This window comes from Triturus cristatus, chromosome 2_2, assembly GCF_964204655.1.
Source record: "Triturus cristatus chromosome 2_2, aTriCri1.1, whole genome shotgun sequence".
Taxonomy (NCBI): Eukaryota; Metazoa; Chordata; class Amphibia; order Caudata; family Salamandridae; genus Triturus; species Triturus cristatus.
This window is the reverse complement of record NC_140582.1, coordinates 575320241-575346649: the sequence shown is the minus strand read 5'-3', so window position 1 is coordinate 575346649 and position 26409 is coordinate 575320241. Positions and strand designations below refer to the sequence as shown.

Here is a 26409-nt window from a genome sequence, read left to right as displayed (position 1 = left end):
CTTCTTGCATTTCTTATGTCTTTTACCTGACCACCCTATGATGACTTTGAACTCCAGGAGTGGTGCCTGGACCTTACTCTCGACCAGGACTGGGACAAAGACCTCTGGGGCGAACGGCGTGGAGTCGAACGTCGGGTCGCAAGACGCATTAGGGAATGCTCCCTTAAAGCTGTCGGAGCCATGGCCTTGCAGTCAGAGCACGACTTAGAGTCACGGTTGCGCTCCAGGTACCCAAGACAAATTAAGTGTGGATCCACACTGTTTGAATCCCGAAGTCTTCTTCGACATGGAGGACAAAATCTACACACAAAAAATCGTCAACAAAATGTCGAAAAAAGCCAGTCAAAAAGTGACTAAGGGTAGCTCTCATGGATTTGCGCTAGCTGGCGCAGAAAGAAAAGAACGGACGAAGGCACGCCAAGGTGGCCCCTATATAGGTGACACAGACGTCACTTCTGTCGTGGCCAATGCCACGCAGAGCCGACCGATGCCACCAACCGGTTTATTCGAGTCTTCCAGATCCAGACTGGGATATTCTAAGGTAAGCAATCTGCGGCTAGATGTCTCTATCAAATATACCATTACGTTATGGCAACTGGCCAGCATATTTTGTTTTCTGCAAAACAAAACACCAAATTTGGGTTTATGTTTGTAGGGCTAAATAGTAAATAAATATGACACACAGGGAGAAGTCTCTCTGCACATGGAACACTTTATTGAATTTTCTGCAGTGCTTCCCATGATGGGAAATACAGAAGTCATGACCTAAACAAGGTGGGTCCTTCTAATATATTGTTGCCAACAGCCCTGTGGCGGGTGGGCTGCCGGTCAAAGTTTCCAATAGCTAAGATTGCACATCAGAGAGCAGGTGGTTCTGGTTTAGTGGAACAGAGGTACTGCTGATTTAAGACAATACTTCCTCTGTACCAAACCCTAAATGATCCCTAAGGTCTTAAGCCCCTCATAGTTATAACAGAGTGCAGTAGTCCAAACTTATCATTAAGGCTGAAAATTGTTAGTTTGATTGATGATTGATGATTGATGTGAAACTTGTATAGCGCGGCTGTCGCCCTACGGGCATCCTGGCGCTTTTGACTGAAGATCGGCGTCAGAAGGTGACAAAGGAGGATCATGGAACCTGCCTAGATTAGGCTTTAGGATATAGCCAGGTCTTAAGTCCCTTGCGAAATTCAAGTAGGGATTTACAATGTCTCAAGTTCGCAGGGAGCTTGTTCCACATGCCAGACGCTACTATGCTGAAGGCTCTTCCGCCTACCCTAGTGCGCTTGAATCTCGGAACCACCAGTAGACCAGCTGTGGAAGAGCGAAGTTGCCTAATAGGTAAGTGGCGAGCAAACTTATCCTGTAAGGGGACAGGGCCCAGTCCATGTACTGCTCTAAAAGTCATGCAGAGGGACTTAAAGAAGACCCTTTCCCTCACAGGAAGCCAGTGTAGATCCCTCAGTGCTCCGGTGGCCGAGGCACAGCGCCGCCTATCAAACACTAATTTGGCTGCGGCTGACTGAATCCTCTGCAATCCTTGGAGAATATACTGCGGGGCTCCCAAATATAGGGAATTGCAATAGTCAAGCCTGCTTAATACCGTGTTACGTACCACTGTAGCTCGTGACTCCCTAGGGAGCAGAGGTAGAATACTCCGAAGCAGCCGCAACAGGGCAAAGCAGACGTTGGCGGTCTTGCTGGCCTGGGATGCCATCTGGAGGTCGTCGTCGATAATCACCCCAAGATTGCGAACCATCCTGACCGGTGTAATCGGTCCTTCCTCAGGTGTGAGACAGAATTCGGAAGGGAGGTGTTTAAGGATCCTAAATGGTGAGCAGAAGACCACCTCAGTTTTACCGCTATTAAACTGGAGAGAGTTCCTTCTTAGCCAGTCCGAAGTCTGGAGCATGCATTGATGGAAACGGTCCATGGAAAGTGCGTCATCCCCTTCTAGAGAGAAGGCCAGCTGCGTATCGTCAGCGTAGTTCACCAAGCTGACGCCGAAAGATTTAATTAACGGGAACAGGGGTCGCAGGTAGATGTTGAAAAGAATAGGGCTTATTGCGGATCCCTGCGGCACCCCGTACGCAACTGGGGACCTGCAAGAGGAGAAGGGTGCCATGGTGACTACCTGCTGCCTACCTTCTAGGTAGGATTAAAACCACTGCAGCACTTTGCCTTTTACTCCTATTTGCCTCAAACTCTCTAACAGGACTGGGTGGCTCACCGTATCAAAAGCTGCCGACATATCGAGAAGCACTAAAATCATGGCATTCCCGTTGTCGGCTCGCAAACGAAGGTGGTCCAGCATGGTAGTTAGAGCTGTTTCGGTTCCGTGGCCAGGACGGAATCCGAACTGGTCCCTATCAAGCAAAAGGTTCTCCTCCAGAAACTGGGACAGAGTCCTGCTTACAGATTTCTCAAGTATTTTCACCGTGTAAGCCAAAAGAGAGATGGGCCTGAAGTTAGTTGGCACCAGAGGGTCCAGATTCGTTTTTTTTATCAGAGGGGTAACAACTGCTAATTTCCAGCAGTCTGGGACAGATCCCGCCGTCAGGGACTGGTTGCAGATCATCCTTAACCAAGGGAAGGTGTTACGACCATAGCGCTTCCATATTCTATGGGGGAGAGGGTCTAGGGGAGAGCCAGACGAAATACTTTCTGTCAGATTATCAAAAGCTTCATGGGAAAGTGGCTGAAAGCTGTCCAAAGCAGCGGTCAGTTGTGGATCTCCGTCAATCGGGCTAATTGTTTCCTCAGGACCCTCCTGGGTACTGACCTGCAAATTGTTTACAATGTTAGAAATTTTCTCCTGGAAAAAGGAGGCGATTTCACTACATAGAGTTTGCGAGGGGGCTAGTCTATTGCTCAAACAATCCGGGTTAGAAAGGTCACGAACAATCTTAAAAAGAGCTTTGGACCCATTGGGAGCCTGTGTGATGGAGTTGGCATAGAAATCTGCCTTGGACCTCAGGATTAGGGTTTTATATTGCAGTTGTATTTGTCTTAGCTCTTCTTTATCTTCCTCAGAGTAGTTTCTTCTCCATTTCCTCTCCGCTTGTCTGCGAGAGAGTCTAAGTTGGTGCAGCTTCTCGTTATACCAAGGCGCTGATCTTTTACTGGCCTTCTTTAATGGCTTTATGGGAATAATGCGGTCCAATTGCTTAGTTATGTGTACCGTGAAAGATCTAAAGTTTTCCTCCACGGACTTATTAGGGGAAAAAAGACTGGCATCGAAAGATGTAGTTGGAGGGTCAGCTTTTGCCAGTTTGGCCCATTCTCTGTCCATCCTGTAAAGGCTCTGCTGACTGGGCAGATTCTTCTGGCAAGGCATCGCCATACTCAGGTGGATAAGAAAGTGATCGGTCCAATTCAGGGGCAATATATTAAATACTTCTGTTGTAGCTGGATTGGCCAAAACCAGGTCCAAAATATGTCCCTTCTGATGGGTGGGGCTGGCCACCAATTGATGGAGGTTCAAGTTGGAACAGGTGTACAGGAGGTCTCTCAGTTGACTGCAGAGGCCTCCATCCTCACTGAGGTTGAAATCACCTTATACAGCCATGTTGGTATGAGTAAGTTTTAAATTGATGATAGTGTCTGCAAGAAGGTGGAATTGTGTGGTCGCGCCCGGTGGCCTGTAACAGAGCATCCCCGTGAGTAGGTTCCCACTAGGAGATTGAAGTGAAAAGCCCATAATTTCTATCCCGCCAACCTCATCAATCTGATATGGTCTGAAATCCAGGGTATCCCTGAAAATCAGGCCCACTCCTCCCCCTCTGCCCGAGCTACGAGGCTTATGAAGGATTTTAAATCCACTAGGACAAGCCCCACTCAGACTAACGGTGGACTCAGTGGTGGCCCATGTTTCTGTTATGAAAAGAGAGTCTAAATCCATATCTTCCAGGAGGCTGAATACTTCAGAGGAATGCTTAACAAGCGAGCGGCTATTTATTAGGCCGCAAGAAAGGCTAGCGCTTACTGGCTTATGACCCTTTGATGGATTTAGCTGTAATAGTTGTGCTCTGCTGTATGTCACTCGTTCTGGCTGGCAATTTGACCGAGCAGCATTGCTGGCGCTGGGGGCGACCGGGGCGCGGACGGGCGCAGACGGGCTTGCCTCTGGCGCACCTCCGGCGCGCCGTTGGCGTGCCCGCAGCGCGCGTGCTGCGCGCTTGCATTGGGCGTCTTAAATAGGTGACCGCTGAAATCCCCAACCACTAGAGCGCCTTCTAAAGATGGCGGCTAGTAGTGGCACCAAAGCCGGTTTACACACCCAAGATGGCGGTGCCGGGAGGAACGGGGGTCGTCACGATAAAGCAGCGTGTGTACAATATTTTTACAGTGCGGGTAAGTGAGGCAGGGCGGTGTGTATCGCGGAATATAGGAATATAGAAACACTTACAATGTTTAAAATCAATTTAACAGGCAAGAGTGGAACAAAAATGGAGCAGCACCACACGGAGCCCTACGTTTAAAACAATATTTACTGCACACAATCACTCGTTCTGTCACTCAATGCAATCCTCAGTCATGCTCTAATGAGAATATTTCCTTTAGTATGTGGTGAAAAAACAATCCCTGCATTCAAGGCTGAAGCCATAGGGTCCAGCTGGCTCCTGAAACAAAATCATTTGTTGCTACTACTAGACAGTAACGAAGGCTTGTGCCATGAATCAGCAATTGTGCGGCACTCCTAGCTGGGCTTTTACACCAATAATACACTGTCACTGCCATTTAGTTTTTACTGAAACAGCAATTTCATGTGCTTAATATATCAGAGAAACTCACCTGAGAATAGTTATACCAATAAAGCTGATGGAGTCATGGCCTCCTGCAGGAGGGTCAACTAAGTGTGCAGTACTTCTTGTAAAGCAATGGTACCACTGTGGATATTAGGGCAAAGGCACCACAAGAGTAACAGTAAATGTGCATCAGCAAACAGTAACTTGACAGTCAATCTAGCATATCTAGAAGTAAATTAATATAGAGTTTGAGGTCTACGTGTGGGAGGTACAATCATCAATAAAATATGTCATACTGAGAAGATGATTGTTTTAGAAGCTGAGCTTGTGATTTGAGCAGTACTTTGGTACATGATTTAGAAGCTCTTACCTCAACAACATAGTAAAGTTTAACTAAGCTTAATTTTTAAAGTCTCAGTTGCAGCAGGTAAAAGGACGATATGCAACTTGTGTGCCTATCTCATGCGATCTCTCAAGTGATTAAGTGTATGGCTTCATGTCAAGCCAACATGTTGTTTCTCGGGATGCTTGAGTGCGGCCCTAAAAACAATCCCTAACAATAGAAATCCTTTTGGTATCGAAGAAGACCAACAAGACAGATCAGGCAACAGAGCCCCTGCCATAGATCTGTTCATTTACTTGGGCAAGGGCTAGCATCCCCAAGTAAAAGTTCAGGTTTCAAGTGATCATTGAATGTAAGAAATGCATGTCTAATGGTTTTCCTTCAGCTGTTTTTAAAGGCCTTACAACGTCTTCTGTGATTGGATGCCAATCCATTCTTCCAAACAACAAGATGACAATTGTTTCCATTTGTGTGAGCAGAGTAAAGGTTATATTTGGGTTTGTGCCCATTTTCGACCTTCTTTTGCTTCTATTTAAGGTAAAGTGTGCCATGGTAATATTCTTTTGCTGTGAAGCATGCAATGTCCAATAGGACTGGGATCCCCTAGACACTTTTCAAAAGAAGCAATGACAAAGTCAAAAAGTTTACTTACAAGTCAAAGCACCAGCCAGTCCCATTGGCATTGCCAATGGTTGGTATTCGTAATTTGATTGTCCCTTTGACATGGGTAGCTGAATCAGCCATCTTACCGGTAGGTGCTAGCTATACGTTTTTATGGCAAGCATAGTACAGCTTTTATTGCAATGAAATGCCTTTTATTACATTTAGTTTTTTTTTAAAACAACACAGTAAGATTAACATACACTTAAACAATGATGCAGCTCCATCAAAAATGTGTGAATGTTCAGGTTAAGCAAACATGTATTAGATGCCTGATTACATGGGTTAATAAGCTATGAAGATGCACAGAGTTGAGGCAAAGCAGAGAATCACATGCATGGACTTAGACAAATAAAAAAAAGTGGCTGCCCTCACCAAATTGACTGGCTCCTGCATACATGCTTTCATTTCGTTTGGCATGATCCTTGATATAAAGAACTGGAACAAAATTTGTACCATACAGGACACCAGCTACTATGGCTAGTGAGCAGCCTCTTGTGAAACAAAAACAATGCAGAAACGAGCATTAGACAGCAGACACTATATAAAAGTGAGGTGACATCTAAATCAGTGCGTACAGAAGAGTTCTAGTGACATTTTGCACAATATTGATTGCATTTGATTTTGTACTCACAGACGGGACAGAGCTACGGCAAACAAACAAAATGTGCTACTACACATTGGCCTCTGAAAGATAATCTGGTCAATTCCACCAAAGTCCATTTGCCAGTAGGAACAATAAAGGGAGAAAGTCACAAACAGCTGAAAGCTAAATAAAGACCCAATGCAAAAAGTCCCACAGAAATAAAGGCCCAACGCAAAAAAGTCCCACAGAAATATACTCCTGCTTCATGCTTACACAAGTCTTAGATATCCACGAGTACTCCGTTGTAACTATACATGCATTTAAAAATGCATCTAATGCACGTTTCTGCATGGGTAACTGTGAAGCAGAATTGGATTTACACTTGTAAACATGCAGAGAAAATGTTGCTCTTATGGGGAAACACTCCCCATCACCAATATTTAATATAGGGGCACTCCCGCATCATTCTTCTAAAAACCTATATAATTCGGATTGTGGTAGGAAACATTTCCAAGCGTTTCAGAGTGGAAACATTTATACAAAAATTGCAAAATTGCTACAAAGTGACAAGTGTGTGTGGTTTTTTTTTTAAATTCAGAGACCGCCTTGCCACTGATCAACCCTACCAGTGGAAGATTTGTTCACACAAAAAATCCTCCATGTGAGTAAATCTAATTTACAAGGGGAAAATTCCACCATTCCTGTTTTTGTGAATCAACATTTAGATGTTATCCCTCAGAAATTATTTTCTTGCACTCTTAAGGGGAACCTACATATGAGAACATGTTGGTGATGCAGGCACCATTTTAATAAGAACATTTCAGGCTGTTACTATACTGTCTTTGACTACCTAAATGTCACTACTTTCAAAGGTGTGCCTGCCATTTGAATGAGGCAGACTAGTTGGGTTTAAATGAGGTCAGATAGGAATGGCTCTGTTTTGGCCCTTCACGCCTTTACAGAGATGTGTTTGGCATGTGACTAACACTAGCCTCTGCCCCTGAAAACCAATATGCTTGGGCAGTCAGGAATGTGCCTATTCCCCTATAGGCCAAACTTCCATTTATTACTATTTGCCTCCTGCGCTGTTTTCTGAACCTTAATTACTTACGAGAAACATGCATTAAATAAGAGAGTTTGCAGCACGTTTTATCATGTCTGCTCGAATTACACACAGCAGTTTCCAGCAAATGCTTTCTCAGCTCAGCAATGAAAGTACAGCAACTTATGGCAAAGAAGGAGGTGTTTCTCCCTCTGTGGCCTCATTTCATCTCACCAATAAAATACCCATATGCCTTTGTGGAAGAGCAGAACTTCATACATTATGAATCATGACAGGTACACTCAACCAGTGGTTGTCAAATGTGATATATGACACCTAGAGCACTCAATCAATGTACTGCCTATTGCTACAGACTGCTTAAGCTCCATGGGACTGCTTAAGCTGCCTTAGGAAGATCAAAAACAGAAGTCAAACAATAAAAGGTAAAGGAAAATAAGTGATGGGCACAGAGGAAAGAAGTAAATGGAACTCTCTCAGTGAGCTGCAGATACCACAAAGAATGGCATGAGAAGGAAAGGAATATCAAGACGATTGGTAATATTAACGTGAAGGGTGATGTTTAGCACACTATTAGCTTTGCGATTCCAAACTAGAAATATATGAAAGGCAAATGCCACAACTCAGGATGTTTAAGAAAACAAAATCACACCACAAACATGGAGTTTCTAAAAAACATAAGACATTTATTGTTCAGCAAAAACAAGGCTTTCCAAAAGATAAAAGTGTTTGTGTTGTCGGGACGGCTCATCACAGAGCGAAGTCTCCCAATCATATGACGTACATATTGGAGATTATCAGGAGTCCCTGGAGAAGATCAATGCATTGAGAATTGAATTAGTTCTGACTTTCAACCGGCAGGCAGTGCAGCTGGGATGGTCTGGACAAATATGTTCTGTACAGAATGCCGCCAACAGCTGAACTCATATCTTCTGAATACGATAGAGTCATCTGTCATGAAACTGCTGCATACCAAGAAAAACTCAAAAACAGTTGTGCAGGCTGCTACTGTGGCTTTCAGTGGGCAGAATTTAACACAAGACCTTCCAATTGAGTGACTAATGCAATTGGATGACTTTGTTGCAGTTGCCCCCCACCTACTTTTTGTCCCTTTTTTAGCAACTGGATGCTGATTTTCGACTCTAACAGTGCACCGAGGCCTTCTAACCAGACCTCAGTGCCAGTGCTCCTTCCTTAAAACAAAGTGATGGCTCATTGTTCTACAACTGACAAAGGACTCTAGTATCCCTTTAAGTCTCAAGTAAGTGTTACCTCTGGTACCTAGGATAGGAGTACTAAACAGGGTCCCTAAGGGCTGCAGCCTATCTTATGCCACCGCAGGGGATCCACATACAAATTCCACACAGACGGCCATTGCAGGCTACGTGACATGGTGCAAACCGTGAGTGAAAACATGACATGACACACTCCTGTGTGTCATGCCAAAGTCACTGCATCTAATATATGTAACCCACCTCTACAGAATGCCTTTGAACCCTAAGGCAGGGTGCATTATATTTTATGCGAGGACATATCTGCATAAAAGATATGACCCTCTGATGTATAGTTCTATTACTACATATTGCAAGTGAGCAGGGAAGTCATCTTAAGGTATGTACTGGGCACTTGTCAAAACGAGTTACCCAATTACATAATGGCTTCACTGAAACCTATTGTGTTTGGTATCAATCACCTCGTATTAGTAAGCCCACACGGATTCCAGTGAGGGATTTAGTAATACATGCACCCAGAGAATACCTTAGAGATACCCCATGAAACCTACTAGCCCTCTATTGTGCTGACAGACTGGTCCAGGCTTCCAACACAGACAAGTTTCTGACCCTCTAGAATGTAGGATGTCTGCTCTGGAGGGAGGCGTTTACACCTCCTCCTCCCAGAGGCTAGTAAATTAGCATAACAAGGAAGGAGGCCTCGAAGACCTCTGCCGCCTTTGATATGCAACTCAAGGCTTCCCCAGGCAGGGGAGATGCCACCCCCTGCCCTGGGCCCATCTGGCCCCAGGACAGGCGGGAAATGTTTTTTTTATTTTGATAACCTTGTCATTTTACAGTAACAACACGGTGGGTGCACATTTACCAGCACGTGGTCAGAATAGATCCGAGAGCAGTTTACACTATAGAGGAAAAGACAATAGAGGTAGACAATTTCAATTGACAATACATGCTAGGGGCCCAAGAGCAATCTCTTCAGGGGCAGACATGCACATCTTATCCCATCCTACTACTGCTAGCCTCCGAATCGTGTTGTTCACTCTCAGCCCCCCCCCCCTCTCCCAGCGGCCAGGATGTCCCTTCAGAGCTCTCTTCATACCATGAGATCTTCATCAAACTTCTCATCGCTCCTTCTAGCCTTCATGTGCACTTCCTCAGCAATCGACCATTCACGCACGTCTCTTAACCAGTCGACCATCAAAGGGGAGCACCTTCCCCTCCATACTATCGAGATCCTTCATCTCGCTAGAACAAGGAGTGAGTGCAGCAATTTGCAAGCCATCTTGCGTTTTTTAGGTCTAGGAGCCTGCCCCAGTAGGCAGTGCAGTGGGGTGGCCTCAATCCGAAGGCCGTTCCTCCCCTCACCCGCTCCACCACTAGGGTCCAGAACTGGTGCACCTCAAGGAACCCCTAGGCTAAATGCAGGAAGTCAGCCCCCGGTACTCCTCATCTACGGTAAGCATTATTGCGGTTTGGGTCAATGCAACACAATTTCATCGGGGTCATACACACGCGATGCAGGTAATTAAAATGCATTAATTTAAAGCGTGCAATGCCAGATACCGTATGAGTTACAGCGCACTGCTTTTCATGTCCCGTCACCCATGGGAATTGGCAAATCCCTGTCCCAGGCGGCCTGTGCCCTGGGGAGGGTACCACAGTGTAGGTCCTCATGGCCCTATTTAATAGAGAAATCCGTTGCCGCCTACTCCCACACAGGAGTATGACGTCCAGTGTGTGAGTCATCTGAGGAGTGTTAGGGAAAGTGAGCCATGTCACCCTAACTAGGCCCATGAGGCCAGGGTGCTGTAGATATTGGCCCAGACCCAGTCCAAACACCTCTCATGCCTGGTCATATGATATAAAGGTTTCTTGTGGGTACAAGTCCACGAACACCTGACAGCCTCACTCCCTCCGGGCCTGAAGTGACATGTTTTCCATCATTTTTCATACCGGACCAAAGACCATACATTTAGTTCCTGGTGAAACGGCGCACGCCTAAGCATGCACTCTACAAATACCTTCCACACATTCACGGTCTGTCTGGCAACGTATGGCAGGTAAACTGGGGCACCTGCCCCCTCCATCAGGGTGGGTGGGAGCCTATCGAACTGGGCTCATCCTTCAATCAAGGGCTTTTCCCAGCTGTCCCCCTTGTCTAGACACCGGACGGCGTGTTGTAGGTACGTGGCATAGTAATATAAATCTAATCTGGGGGCTTCCAGTCCCCCATCTTCATTAAGCCTTGTTAAAACATGATTGGCCACTCTGCTCCCTCATCCAGCCCAGTAGAGAGCCACCAACATTGAGCTCAACTGCCGGAACACCCTCATGGGGATGCTGCACAGTGAGTTTTGGATCACGTATAAACAACGTGGAAGAACAACCATTCTGGCTACAGCTACTCTTCCCATAAGAGAGAGCAGTAAGAAGTTCCAGAAAGCCACCAACAGTCTCAAGGTGTCAACCACCCCGATCTCGTTCAGCTATAACAGCCGCGATTCCACATGAGCAACCTGTATGCCTAGATATTGGAAGTGCCCAGTCACCCAAAACAGACCAAGTCTCAGAAGGCTGTACGGCGGCAACACCTCCATACCCGCCAATGGGAAAAGCAAGGACTTGCACCTATTCAGGCCAGACAGTAGTCAGCAACATCGTGCAGGGTCTTTTATAATTTGGGAACCGCCAAATAAGATGTTAATTTAATTTTAATATTTGTAGGGCGCCTGGGAGGCAGATTACTGGAAGGGTGGTGCTCTAACAAAACAGCCACCTTTTAAGAAGCTTCTTGAATTGTGACAGGTTAGGACATGCTCGTAGCTCCTCTGGTAGGCTATTCCAGTGGGCGGGGGCTAGATGAGAGAATGCCCTCCCTCCCATCTTGGTTTTTCTGAGTCTGCAGGTACGAGGCAGCCTTTGACTGCTAGATCTCAGGAGGCGCCCTGGAGAGTACCATTGCAGCTTCTCGGTTAAATATGTTGGTTCGTGTCCTTGCAGGGCTTTGAATGCCAGGCACAGGAGTTTAAAAATGTATCTTTTCCTAATAGGAAGCCAATGATGGTGCCGTAATAGAGGTAGTGATGGGGTTTGTGGCGACTTGTTTAGGGCCAGGCGTGCTGCCGTGTTTTGTACAACCTGCAGCCGTGATAACAGATCTTCTCTGATCCCTACCAGTAGAGAGTTCCCATAGTCTAGTCTACTGACTAAAAGCGCCTGAATGAGAACTTTCCTGGTGTGAAGGGGGATCCAGGGAAAGACTTTTCTTAGAATGTGCATTATGCCGAAGCACTTGCCAGAGGTAATTTTTACGTGCTCCTCCACCGAGAGTTTGTCATCAATCACCACACCCAGGTCCTTTGCACATTTTTTTGGAATGGGAGCTTCCCCAAATTCTTATGGCCACCACTCCGTGGACCATAACTCCTCAGCTTTGCCGAATAGCAAGATCTCAGTTTTACTAGAGTTCAGTTGTAAAATGTTCTTGCTCATACAGGTAGCGGTTTGTAGCATGCAGCTCTTGAATTTTTCTCTGGTGAAGGCAGGGTCTTTCCCAAGGGGGACTATCACCTGTGTGTCGTCTGCATAGGAGATCGTATGGAACCCACATGATCTAATAATTGAGGCCAGTGTGGAGACATAAATATTGAACAGGGTGGGATTTAGGATGGAACCGTGTGGTACCCCCTTGTCCACCACTGTCGTTTGAGATACAAACGTATCCATTTGTACACACTGTGTTCTTTCTGTCAGGAAGCTATGTATCCAATTTAAGGCCAGGCCTCTGACACCAATCCCTCGCAGTTTATCCAGAAGGACACTGTGAGAGATGGTGTCAAAGGCTGCTGACAGATCCAGGATAACTAGTATAGCGGGAGTTCCTTCATCCAATAGCATCCTTACTGAGTCTCTGACCTCTGTTAAAGCCGATTCCGTGCTGTGACCAGCACGGAAGCCTGACTGCGATGGGTCAAGCAGATGATATTGTTCTAAATAGGAAGTTAGTTGTCGATTAATCAGAGATTCCATGATTTTAGAACAAAATGGAAGAAGAGAGATAGGCCTATAGTTTTGTAGGTCTGCAGGATCTGCATGTGGTTTTTTGCGTAATGGCTTTATATATGCCTTTTTCCATTTTGCCGGGAACGTGGCTGTGTCCAGAGATAGGTTACATACATCCGTGATTGAGGAGGATAAGGCAGGAGCTAGATCTGCGATGATGTGAGGGGGCCACATCTGACGGCGAGCCTGATTTAGTGTGTGGCAGTAAGGCACGCACTTGCTCGCTGGTAATGGATGCGAAGGTCTCTAAGCTATGTGAATGTGAATATTTATCTGACGTGCCATAAGGTGCCAGGAAGATAGAAAGTTGGGAGAAAATCAGGTTATGAAAAGAAAATAGGACTGGGTTTTCCAAGGGAGGTTTATAAAAGTGTAATCAATTAGATTGAGAAAGCAGAAATATGAGGGATGGTTGTTGTTTTCATATCGGAAAATAATCAGTATACTTCAAAACTGACACATAGGAGATTTGGAAATCACGAGGGCAATGGTTGATAATTTATTTGCAGAAAGCTCCTTTGAAGACTATAGGTGAATGGGACAAATCTATCAGAACACTCAAATGTAATCAGCTCCACTTGTGATCCAGTCATAGAAAAAAGGAGACTAGAAGCTGGAAAGAAGATTGTAAATACAATACTAATGTATTAATAGGTACTAGTTTTTTGAGGATGCAATTCTAAGCCTCATAGGTGTTTTATTATATTTCAGCTTATATTAATAAATGTAATCAAAATACATCTAGCCAATGTTCAAGATGTCAAAGTATGGGTATGCCCAATGTAAGAGAAGTACAGGAGATTCGTCTTTACTGCATAGACAAGTGTGTTGGAGTTGAAGTAAACTCAGATCCTGTTTTGTCACTATTGGGCAGCTGTAAATATCTAAATATATTTATCTATATATATCTAAAGAAAAACCCACACATGGAGGTTCGCAAAAATAGTTGAATTTTGAGAATGTTTTTAATTCAATAATTAACTGAAAACTGTTTGGTTGAAGCTTGAAAGTCTAGTTATTCTACTATTTTCTCTTTTCTACTCTTGTATATTTGAAACTTTGTTAAGAAATCAGTAAAAAAAAAAAAAAAAGAAAAGGCAAAACGAGGCAACATACCAAATTGAACAGACACCAAAAATACAAACGAAGCAAGAAAGCACCTTTGCACAAAATCTTGAGGCGAATATGGTAGAACAAGGTGACCACCAGCACAATGGTAGTCACATCATTAATGGACAAACAACTTCTATTTAAAGCTAGATAATTAATGACACATTAACATGCTCAGAACATCCGGCTTGAAATGAGAACCACAGTCATGCTTAACAAACATTTGCAAATAACGTCATAGAAGACAGTACAAAGCAACAGAGAATGCAGGCAAAGATCTAAGAAATTGCCTTACGGTTAAAACCTACCTGATTTTAGAGACAGACAAATGGCTTTCTTCCACGTGCTCTATGGCTACAGTGTTTTGGTATGTTAGTGGTTAAACAGATGCCTCGTTTATTGTGGAGCACGGAACTAACAGCAACACATTACCAAAGACCAGTGCATGCCCCAAAGCCATGCATTGTGGATAGTTTCAACAAGGCATTCATTTTAATAACTTATGTTTTTTTAAATGTAGACGTTTGCGACTGGAGGGGTAAAACAGTAAGTTTACATTTCTTTCTAGCAATATAAGTATTGTAACCCTTTTTTCCAACAGCAAACGCAGAATCAAAGATTTATAAAATCTAAAATTAGCTAATAAAACATAAAACTGTAATTTAGATAATGAAGTACTTCCACTTACATTATTCGTTTCTGCAAAGGAGAAAGCCTGTCCACCCACGATTCATCAGCAGGAGGACTTTGCTGCAAGTCACTGTTTATCTATGAAAATTGACACAATAGAATTAATGAAGCAGAAAAAGGTTCCTTAGTGTTATTGAGACTTAGAAAGATAGAGAAACAAAAAGGAAAAGAAAGAGAAGAAAACAGAAATACAAAATGGATAGAAAAAACGGGGCCCCAGGAAAGAGCACACCACTCCACAGACAGCTGTAATTCCTTTATTGTGAAATGTGCAGAGGTACAGATAAGAAACGAGTGAACACATTTAAGCGAGATTCGCCTTGCTCGCAAGAATTGTGGAGCAAGGCGTTTCTCCGTCATGAGCAAGGCGACCCCATTGCCCAGGGTCAGCCTAAAATTGAAGTGGAGGGGGTGCATGGCAAGGACCCCATCCCATGAGACCGGCTCAATTACTGAATGCTGGGAGACCAGCCCCGGGCACAGTAGTTTCCCTGCCCGCAACAACTCCCGCCAGGTGGCAGAAAACATGTCTTTCCTGTGAGCAGGAACACGGGAAGGGTAGGTATGTCTGCTTCCCCTAGTGGGAGGTTTTAAAATGCTCCCGCTGGTTGGGAGCACACTTTAGTTTCCCTGCCCACACTCTTGTGGGCAGGGAAAAATACATTGCTCTCATCTGGCAGGAGCAAACAAAACCAGTTGCTCCCACCAAGCAGGAGCAATGCCAGCTTGCGCAGCACCCAGGATGGGTTCCAGGGCCCATATCTTTCAAAGGGAGGGGCATGCAGCCCACCTCCCATAGCCACTATGGGAGGTGGGCTGCATGCCCCTCCCTTTGAAAGATATGTTTTGGCACCAGGGGGCCAGTATTGGCTCACGGAGGGAGGGCTGCACATCCCACTCTAAAAAAAACCCTGGGGATGGGATCCTAAGGGACCCTTCTGGCTCGGGGAGGGAAGTCATGCCCCTTCTACTCGTTGGGCACTGGCGGGGAGGTGAGGACATCTGAGGTGCATAAGTAGGCATCCCCGGAGAGGAGACCGGAGGGCGTCAGAACTGGTTCCTTACTGCCGGAAGGCGCGTGCTTATCTTGCTGCCCTGGAGAAGATGCTGATGAGGCGATGAGGCGATACCCATGACCAAAGAGCCCCCAGACAGCACATGCACGAAGCCCAGGTAGGAGAGAGCAAGACGCAGGGTGCTGTGCGCTGCAGAGGGGTGCTGGGCGAGAGCCTGGAGACAGCAGATGCTTAGGTGGGCTGTAAGAGAATAGAAAACACACCATTCTGACAGAAAGAAAGAGGGAGGGGGCACATGTAAGCAAAATGGGCCTGCTAGGCCTGAAGCCCAAACTAAGAGAAAAGAGACATGGCCTACATCAAAACAAAATGGTGATGCAGTGAGAAGGACACCAACACCAATTACAAGAATCCGCAGTCTAGAATGCCGGTGATTAGAAAGGGTCAATGTTCTAACCTCATCTCAATATTGGAAGGCAGAGGGGCTTTTGGCACCTTGGTGTGTCACGCGTTTGCTCGTGGGGAATGTCATTCCACGGAGGCATCCTGCAGGCACTGGAAGGAGTAACAGGATTGATCAACCCTGCAAAGAAGGGCCTAATGTATGAAACAGAGACCCCTCTTCCCCCAGATTACCTGGAACTAACTTTAATTTTGTGCCTCTGATGCCTCCCAAAAAACAGGCACAAAAAAGGTTACTAGATTTTACAGTGTCACAGTGAAATAGGGCAATTTCTACACGTCGCAAATAGTGATTTGGGTCAAGAGGACCCACCAGGCAGATAATATGCCCCTTAAGAAAGAAGATCTGCTTAACAGTCTGCAATAGCTTACAGCTGAGCAGGCAGACAAAATTAAATCAAACATGCAGAAAGGGCTATCTGAGATTAAATCAGTCACCAGCCAAAAAATCGTGGAGCTATGCATGCATATAAATACAGTAGGGCATAGTTCATGAAGCAGAACATTGCCTTTGAAACACAAAGACGACTGAAGACACATTACAAATAGAGATCACGACTTTGAGTACAGAGGTTAGGCCTGCCATACTTAAAAGTTAAGAACTAGACAATATGATGATGTATGATAATATCCGTATTACAAATCTGATCAAAGGAGCAGATGACGACTTGCAACTGTTCATTCAAGTGCTCTTCTCCTCAGTGACGGGAGAAGGCAGAACAGAGCCTCACGTTGAGAGAATACACAGGGCAGGTCCCAGGAGAACAAAAGTCATAGGCAGGCCAAGAGACGTTTTGGTTAAACTAAGCAGTAACAAGACCAAAGGAAGGATCTAAGCAGCAGCGAGAAGGATGGATAGCATCTTTTAATAGGCTACCTGTTTTCTCTTCACCACGACATCGCACCAGTGACCTGGAAGCAAAGACAAAAATGCTGTCCATTACAGAGAAGCTACAGTCGGAAAAGTTAAGATACCATTGGACAAATCATTTTAGCTTTGTATTGGATCATAAAAAAAAGTCACTCATCATTTCACAACTTTGGATGCAGCAGCTCATTTACTTTAAATTTCTCTAGAGGTCTCATGAAAAGAGGCAACCACTAATGATGATTCCAGTGGACTCGAGGGAGCAAGGCCTTTCTTTCTGGGCTGGTCAAAACCAAAAGCACAAAGACAAAGGGAAAATAAAAAGGCAAAACAGGCTTAACAGAGACAAATAATAAACGGCTACACCTCTACGGCAATGATTAAAGGACTCTGCTGAGAAACTGGACTTGATTAATACACATTATTGTAGGAACAAAACTGAAGTTGCTATTCAAAGGACCACTGAAGGAGGTGCAACATCTGATCTACCACAGCATGAAGATCTATCAAGATTTCTCTCAAAATTACAGTAGGCGGTACTGGCTCAGTAGAAGTATAGGAAACAATCTCATCCACAGTGTGACAACGTGACCCAAATGGATTGGGTACCTGGTGAGCCACTCTCAGAGGAGAGGCTATTTTCGCACTGCATAATCCATAACACTAATTTTAAATAACTCTACATCCATGTAAAGTTATCTTTGTTAGTTGTTCGGGAGGAGAATGTAGGGGGAACCATCTGGTCTCTACCTTGGGAAAAAACACTAAGTCCTACTGTGGTATTTCATTGAGTCTCAAAGTCAGAGGCTTCCACAGGGCAAGAAAGTCAAAAGTAGCGTTGATACACCGGACACAAAAATCACAATATAAGCTTAAGCTCATTTCACTAAACATGTTATGTTATGTTATTAATGCTTATAGAGAGCACGATTACCCTAAGGGTCCTGGCGCTGAGCACTGATTACCTGAGGAGCATAGATTTAAAAATGGGAAAAGAACCATGTCTTTAGGCCTTTCCTAAAAGAGGTGAGATCAGAAGCATTTCTCAAGGGGAAAGGCAGTTCATTCCAAGCTTTAGCGGCACAATATGCAAAGCTTCTGCCTCCCCAGTTTGTTTTCTTAAAAGAGGGAATTTTCACTTGTTTGGAACCTGTAGACCTTAGAGTTCTGTTTGGGATATACCATGAAAACTTAGATTTCAGAAACTCAGGGCCTGTTCCATTCAAAGCTTTAAACACAATACAAAGCGCCTTGAAGCGAGATCTCAGAGGGATTGGGAGCCAATGCAATTTCTTAAGTTCTTCCTTAACTGAGACAAACCTAGGTGTCCCGGTAAGTAGTCTGGCCGCTGCATTCTGGGCCACTTGCAACCTGTTCAGATGTTGTTTTTGAACATTAAGATATAAACTGTTGCAGTAGTCGATACGCGACATTATAAGTGCCGTCACCACAGTCCTCAGACTCCCTTCAGACAGGAAGAACCTGATTTTCTTAATTATTCTGAGAACCATGAAGAGTCTTAACATCAGAGTCTTAACTCCCAGAACAAAATACTTAAATTATTGCAAGCTATGGAGAAGGTCATTTTGATATAATAGCACTCAAAGAAACACAGCTGTGAAAACATGATCATCTGCTGAAGACTAGGGAGTATTCCTTGGCATTCCAATTGTGTAAACATGCGAAACATAGACTGCTTGCTCACTTTTTTCACTAGTCATTGGGCTTTAGCCCTACTACCCACAGAAATTATAGGGATAGTAGATTTCCTATGGTTTTAAACCACCTCCAACAAAGGCAGATAAAAGGAATCACAGTTTATGCCCCTAATGTTGGCAAAGACAAGCTTCTGATCTCGTTCTTATATGCTATAGAGGACTATTAAAAGGGGGACATGATATTACTAGGTGACTTTAAAGCAGTGTGGAATGCGAAGGATGACAGATATGAAGTAAATAATCTAAACTCAGGGGTGTTTTCTAAAACTCTCAAACAACCTTTAAAATCTCTAGGCCTAAGACATACATGGTGACAACTTAACCCAGACGAAATAGATTATACTTGTCTCACATGTACATCGATTCTACTCCATTATTCACTAAGTGATTGTTATCAACATATTGCTGCCAAAAGTGAAAGAGTTAAAATAACCCAATAACACTCACAGATCACTGCTCTGCAGTTATTCACGGTTGGAGTTGCAAGAGGGACAAAGGATTGTTCAGCTACCCCTTATTAAGAAACCAGTTTTTAAGGAAGAGCTAAAAAATCATATCCTGGAGTACTTTAAAAGGATGATTATGGATGATTTTAAACCGGCAGCCAAAGTCAAGTTTACAAGACTGATGATAGCCCTTAAAAGACTCCAGAGACAGATCAAGCAATTACTGAGCAAACTCTACTAACAAAGTGGAACACACGTTACTTCGTCTTCAACAGTGGGCCATTGAACAGGTGGGTACCAACTTAGCAAAAGAGCTACGTCAGAGACTACAGAATACTTATAGGCGATATATTCTATTCTTTGAATCCCTTGGTTAGAACACAGGATGAAAAGCTGGTGGTCTTCAGTGATTTTCACCACACTTTCCGCATCAGGTGCCTTGAGGGAAGAAAAGGTTGAAGGAGGCCGATCAAGATGAATCTCTAGACTTTTCACCTATTCCTCACCTTTAATTAAACTTCAGGGAAGAGCTGGAAACCCCCATCTATAAAGAAGAGGTTCAAGCATCAATTAGCAGCTGAAAACCCATACATTTTCAGGACCTGACGAGTTGAAAAGAATATTCTGCAGGACATTTGCCTCTATCATGGCCCCTCATCTTAAAACCCTAATCAACGCTATTGTGTCTGAGGGAAGGGTGAAACACTCCATGGAGGAGGAATTCATTACTCTTGTACCAAAACTGGGTAAAAAAAACATGGTGTGGTATATCTTATAGACCGGTAGCCTTGCCCGAGTCAATGCTAAATTGAACACTAAAATATTAGCACACACATGACAGTATTCATGAGATTGTCCAATTAACAGAAAAAAACCAAAAGAAAGAGATACAGGCTAGTTTGGTGTTGCTTGATGCCGAGAAGTACTTTGACAGAGTAGATTGGCAGTTCCACGCGAAGATGATTCAAGCTTTTGGATTTGGTCCCAAATTTACAGATATGCTATTTGCAGGATACAAGATACCTAGATTCCGGTGCAGTGTTCAGCTCTCTAGGGCCTTCCTGCTCTGGGGGGGCCCAACAAGGTTGTCTTGTTTCTCCTCTCCTGTTTGCACTAAGCACAGAACCGTTGGCTATACAAATTTGGGAAGATAATTCAATACAAGGACTACCCTTTGGTTCAGATCATCACAAAATATCGCCGTTTGCCGATGCCATACTGCTCACTCTATCCTTCCCAGACACATCACTAGCGGGGATACAACATCAGTCCATAAACTTTGAAAATCAATTAAATACCCATGGGACTGGGGTACAAATCAGCCAACTTTTGAGCCTTGTTGTCAACTTTATGGGAGGGTTGTTTAGGCAGTGGTCTCATTTTATTGTGGCCGGGGAGTAGAAATGTGATTAAAGTAAATGTCCTTTCATGAATGCTGTACCTCTTTCAAGCTTTGCCGATTAAAATACCAACCAACATCTTTGCACTCATCAAGCAGCTTACCCTAAAATTTGTTTGGCAAAATAAAAGAGCCAGATTGCATCCAAGGTTCTCTGCTTCCCAAAGAAATCAGGTGTCATGGTCCTCCCAGATTTCTGACCTATTATCGAGCAACACAACTTTGAGTCATTGTGGATTAGTCACTGTGAGAAACAGACAAATTGTGGGTACATGGGAATGGAGCAATAATGGGAACCATATGGGACCTTGTTTGGAAACTTGCTGAAGACAAGCATTTAAACGCTTAACTTGGTACCCCTGGTAAGAAGTTTAATTTGGACGGGACAGAAAACTACATTCAACTCAAAAATTGGGTATTAAACCCTGAATTTAAATAAGCAGCAAAAAGAGATTTGACCTTCTTTGAGAAACTTGTAGAAGAAACTATAGGTCTCATCTCCACCTTACATAGGCTCCTATAGGAAATAGCAGAGCCAGTACTGCAGCCATCAAAAACCAATGGGCTGACTTGTTGAAAACTGAAATAAATAAGAAGCAATGGGAAGTCCTATGCAGCGATAAGAGAAGGAAATCCAAGGGTATCCTGGGGCAGGAGGCACAATACAAAACATGATGGCCTAACGGCTAGGGTGGTCGACCTCAAATCTGGGGAACCAGGTTGGAGTCTCGGCAAGTACGTGCAACATCCTGTGATTCTGGGCAAATCACTTAATCTCCCGCGCCAAACAAAAATGAATGTGTCCTCATGTAATGCAACTGGTGCTCATGTAAAGCGCTCTGATACCCGATTCCCTCGGGTCAAGTTTGCGCTATATTAAACTCCGTAAAAAAAAAAAAAAAGAAAATATGCCAACCTCAAACGATATCTGCTGGAGAGAGTGTGGTATGAGAGAAATTTCAAACATATATGGTGGTAATCTCCACTTATCTAACCATTGTGGGGAGAAGCTTTAGACAGCGTGCAGAAGATACTGGAATATCCCATATCATGCAACACAGCTCATGTATATTGGTGATGTGCCATCCCACTCTACAACATCAAACTAAAGCTGATCACCTATTGATATGGAACTGTTTAGGAGCCGCAAAGAATACATTGTAGACGAAGAGGGAACACCCACCCCCAACCCCCAGTCTCGCTTTGGTACCTTAGACTATGGAAGCTGTAAGCCATAGAAAAGTTCTCTCATTCTTTATCTGCAGCTAAATTACACTTTTAAGATATATACGACCCACTGTTGGGGTTTTTGGAGGAGGGATTTCAAGAACTATTTGCCCTGACAGACTGCTAACCCTGAAAATATGTAATTGATATCTAGATATCACAGAGCATCTCAAGCAAACATACAAGGCGGACATTGGCTGCAAAAGGTCTGGGAAGACAGTTAATCTTAAGGGTTGAGAATATTAAGCTAGATAAGACTTTGACTAAATTGTAATGTAAGGAGAGTTTGGTCTTCTCCTAAGCTTGGAGTGCAGACCAGGAATTTGAAGAAATATGGGAATTGGAGTGGCACACGAAACAGAATATTATGTTTTAAAAATGCGCAAAGTAGTCCATGGCATCCATGAATATCTGCATTTTCTGGAAAAAGGAATCGCTATTTATTAATGGCACAGCTGCTTTAATCAAGATGATGGTCCTCCTTAGACAGCAGTTCATCAGAGTGTATTCTCTTTCCTACAGAGGTGGATATTTAGTAAATTAGGTAGTATGCTCTCCTTACTGATATTGACAAATGCAAGACTCAAGCTCAAGCTGAAGAATTGGAAACGGACGTATGAGTGTGGTGTGCTAGTTATTCCCGATTTACTATTTGACCTCCAAGTTACAACATCTCCCTAATGACTTTTTAGTTGAGAAAGTAACCTGCTGGTGAGATGCCATGGCATCAAGTCACTAAAGTACCAGTTTTTGAGCATATGGAAATTACAACCCAATGTATTCCATCTGGTCCCTCTGATTTCCATAATCTGGAAGTGGGCAAGAAATAGAATATTAAAATCAGTGCCATTCCCAACTGAGGTGCCAATTTGGAGAAGAAAGTGCTTTCGGGAGCTATATATCGAGGCTGGTATGTCTGACTGGGTCTATTGAAGAACAACACATACATGAAACAAACCTTTTTAACCTTTTTTACAGGGCAGGTATGTTTTATGTTTGGGTGGGAAAATTAACTAAGGCATCTTGGGATGCATGGGAAGAGTTTCACTGTCATACAATATTTTATGTACTGCACATACTTAAAAAGGCTGGACATTCTGCTGTCCTCTTTGTGTCGTTCAAAATCATATCTGTTTAGGCTGAAGTAGGAAAAAGACTGTAGAAAGCAAAGGTCAGATGTAGATTGGGCCAAGGAAATAATGTACATCAAGGCATCAGCCAGTAGAGCTAGATTTTCCTGAACTCGGTTAAAATTTCTACATCAGCCATGTCTTGCCCTGCAATAATCCATCCTCAATGCAGTCTACATGCTCCCTAGGTCTGGTATTGACCATACTGACTTTTTTAATATGGTCTGATCCAGTGGGTGGTGTTGGTTTCTGGACACAGGTAGTCGACAGATGAGGACCAAGATACTTAAGTCTCTTTTGCACTGCGTACTGGTTCTACAAACTGAGCACAGAAAAGGCAATGCTCAGATCAGGTTTTTCGTATTGAATCTGCCCCCAGTCAGAGACAAATGAAACTGCACTGGATACAAACTGTGAGACCTAGGTTTGATAGGGGGTGAATGGATTTGTGTTGGGAATAGGGTTATTAGATGTGTGGCCAGCACAAGTAATAGTTGCTCAATTATCCTCAGTGGGAACCAAACACCTCATTGTAGCACTTGACTCTCATAGGGTAGAGAGGTGGAGCAGTTGAAGGCCTACTCAAGGGAGGTGGTGTGGGCTAAGAGTCACCAATTACTGCCATCCAATAATAACACTCAATAAATGATTATCCAGTCAGTACTTTTTCTTTAAAAAAGGAGAAGTGCCTTTATTACGCAAACACTACTAAATACTACAAAATATTTTACAAATATACATTGGCAGACGGAATATACCATAGATGGCATTGGGTAATCACTGGTGACCCCTTAGAGGGGTCACCCAAACATATCAAGTGAGCTTAACAGTAATTGTGTATTAACTCTATTACTCTGGCATGAAACTTTGTAAAAAGTGCAATGAGAACACACCCATAAAACATGCAATTATCCTAAAAACCCAATAACCATTTATTAGAAATTTGCATTCTGTTTGAGCATTCTTTCAAATATTTGTCATGAAACTGTAGCAATCAGTATAACCCTTAGAAGGCATCACTGTATTTTAGCAAGGTAAAAATACTTTGCAGGATAACCACACATTTAGCCCCTAGGAGGCATGACCACACGAAATAAAGCATTACAAAATAACCACACATGCGCATAACCAAACATCAATGCATTAAGCATTTCTAGGCCTTCCAGGCCTTTCACAATGTTCTCAAACACAAGGTCCCTAGAATCCAAACTATCGCCAGCTGTAGAACAAGAGTTCCAGCCATGGGAGAGCTTGAAAATGAGAAAGGGAAGATGATGATTTTGCCCCCTCACCCAACTTAGGGGGAGGACCCAGAAGATGATCCAAGGAGAAAGAGCACGTCGTGCTGAACTTTGCCGGTAGTGGTCCCATCACTCTAGGACCATCACAGGCTCAGCTAGGTCAAAAATGTGTTTTAAAAGGAATGCCCCGCAAATCATTATGGGGCAAGAATCCAGAGCACAGTGAATATCATAGTATTGGCTTTCCCACTGAGCCTGGGAGAGCTGCTTGAGATTTCACTGGTTGTTGTCTTTAAATGCGGCCTCGAGCTTTGTTTCTCTTTTTCGTGGACGGTGCCTGGTCCCACGCCGGCAGCCCAGAGCTTGCCAGTGTTGAGGGCAGCACAGGGAGCCCACCCCCAGCTGCCCTCCCTGGCTTCTCGCTCCGGTAGCACGACCAAGTGCAGGAGCCGGCAGCCTTTATTTGTGTCTGCCTGGATGTGTAAGGTTGGGACAGCCTCCTGATGCCATTCTGAGGCCCAGTAATGGGGTCCTGTGCCCCTCCTGTTTTCTTTGCTTCCCCACATCCTTGCAGTGCTGGTGGTCTGGGGATGGGTTTCCGGTCCCTATTTTCATAAGTCCACCCAGGGAATGTGGTCCCTGGGCGAGATGAGAACACGAGGAGGAGGCCCCCACGCAGGCCCTCTCTCCAAAAGTGATATACAGCTTTCTTGCACTGTCCCCCGCACCCTGGTCTACCCTGGGGGAAATTGATCAAACGGCAGCAGAGCCCCACGTGCTCTGAGGGAGGAAATTAGGACAAAGGTTGCCAAACTTTAGAGTGCCATACCACAGGCGCCGCTGAGCCGATTTGGATGATCTTGGGCTCATTTTACTCCTGGTAGCGAGCTCTATCCACCAGGAGAAATTGCAACAGCCTCCTCACCTCCAAAGCGGTGCAGTCCTCAAATATCTAGTCCTCATGGTTCCCTACGCCAGTTCTCCTTTGTGGCATTGTTGGTGGGTGCAGAAAAGTCCAGGGCTTCTCTGAAATTGTCCTCAGGGGGGACTAAGGGGGCCAGACTCCCTGGCACTTAGGGAGACCCAGTGATCCTGGGATCAACTGGACAGAGTCCTGGGTCCTGAATTAGGTTCAGGGAGTTCCTCCTTTCAGTTCTCATTCAGGGAGTTCCTCCTTTCAGTTCTCCATGGCAGTCCCAGGATCCAGCAACACAGTAGTTAGAACATCTGCAGGCAAGAGAGAAGTCTCTCCCTTGTGCAAGAGTTTTTAAAGGGGAGAGAAAGGTTCCAGAAGACAGGCCCCCCCAGGACAACATAGGGCGCCACAGCACCTCTCCACCCCTGTCCCAACCCTCCTGCAGAGCAGGCTGGATCAGTCCAAAAGGGTGTCATCTAAGAGTCACTGGTCACATCCCCTCCAGGGTCTGGGCACTCCTTTGTTCAGTGGGCTTGGGCAGGCCCACTCTAGTACAGTGTAACAGCAGAGTGATTGATATAGGTAATTCTGCCCTACCCCTTTCCAGCTGGGAGAAGTACTGCTAATTGCTCCTTTTGTGTGGGGTGACCTTTGTTCCTCCTGCTGGAGAGAAATGTAATTAACTGGACACAGCAGGGGGACAAAAGGCCTGGGCTCTGATACTGAGCTGAGCCAGGAAAATATGAAAACTCTGGATAACCCATAAAATATAAAGATAGCATTTTGGAAGTTACAATAATTTGTTTCCCACAGGTTACACTGTAATTAGAGGCATCAATAGTCTCTATAGGCCAAGGGGAAGTGAAACTACATTCTAAGGCAGATCACACCCTATGTGTATAATGGTGTGTCACTACAGTTAAAACCATAAAGCACACTCACTTTCTCTAATAGTGTACACTACAATAATGAGACCTATCCCAGGTGAATACCTAACCCTGCAGAGTAACCATTGCACCAGGCTACCTGTGCGCTGTTACCAGGCTGTGGCCATCAGTAGTCTCCCGCATGCAGCCCACACATGTGTTCATGTGTAACCTGTCAAGTGCCCCTTAACCTTGCTGTGTCACCTTATCTTAAAAGGTGGATATCGGTGGTAAACATGCACAGTCAGTTTACCATGTAATTACTGTGTGGCTCAACCACAGCAAAAAGTTAAAACAAGCATTTGCAATGCAATAGGTCTCGCATTTACGCGAGTTTGAGCTATTCGCATTGTAAATTACAATGTCTTTAATTTATGTTTTGGTTTTTAAAACAAATAAAAGGCATTGTTATTTGCAATGCTAGTAGCTTAAACTCTCGCAAATGCGAGACCTATTGCATTGCAAATGCCTGTTTTATGATTGTCTCTACATGCTGTCAGTCATGAACGCTTGGCCAATGGCTGTGCATAGTGACAACAGCAGAAGTCGAAAAAAGGATAGATTGTTTG

At 44.3% G+C, this 26409-nt stretch overlaps 1 protein-coding gene across 2 annotated transcripts in view; it reads right to left on the bottom strand.

Annotated features, from left to right (window-relative positions):
- Positions 1-26409, bottom strand: part of TMEM144 (transmembrane protein 144) — a 240369-nt gene that overhangs the window by 136543 nt on the left and 77417 nt on the right. For both annotated transcript variants that reach the window (XM_085641726.1, XM_085641727.1), the window contains 2 exons: positions 14490-14569; positions 6127-6245 (listed from right to left, as the gene is read on the bottom strand). In XM_085641726.1, the coding sequence (XP_085497852.1) occupies positions 6127-6245; positions 14490-14569 (199 nt within the window). The remainder of the gene's footprint in view (positions 1-6126; positions 6246-14489; positions 14570-26409) is intronic.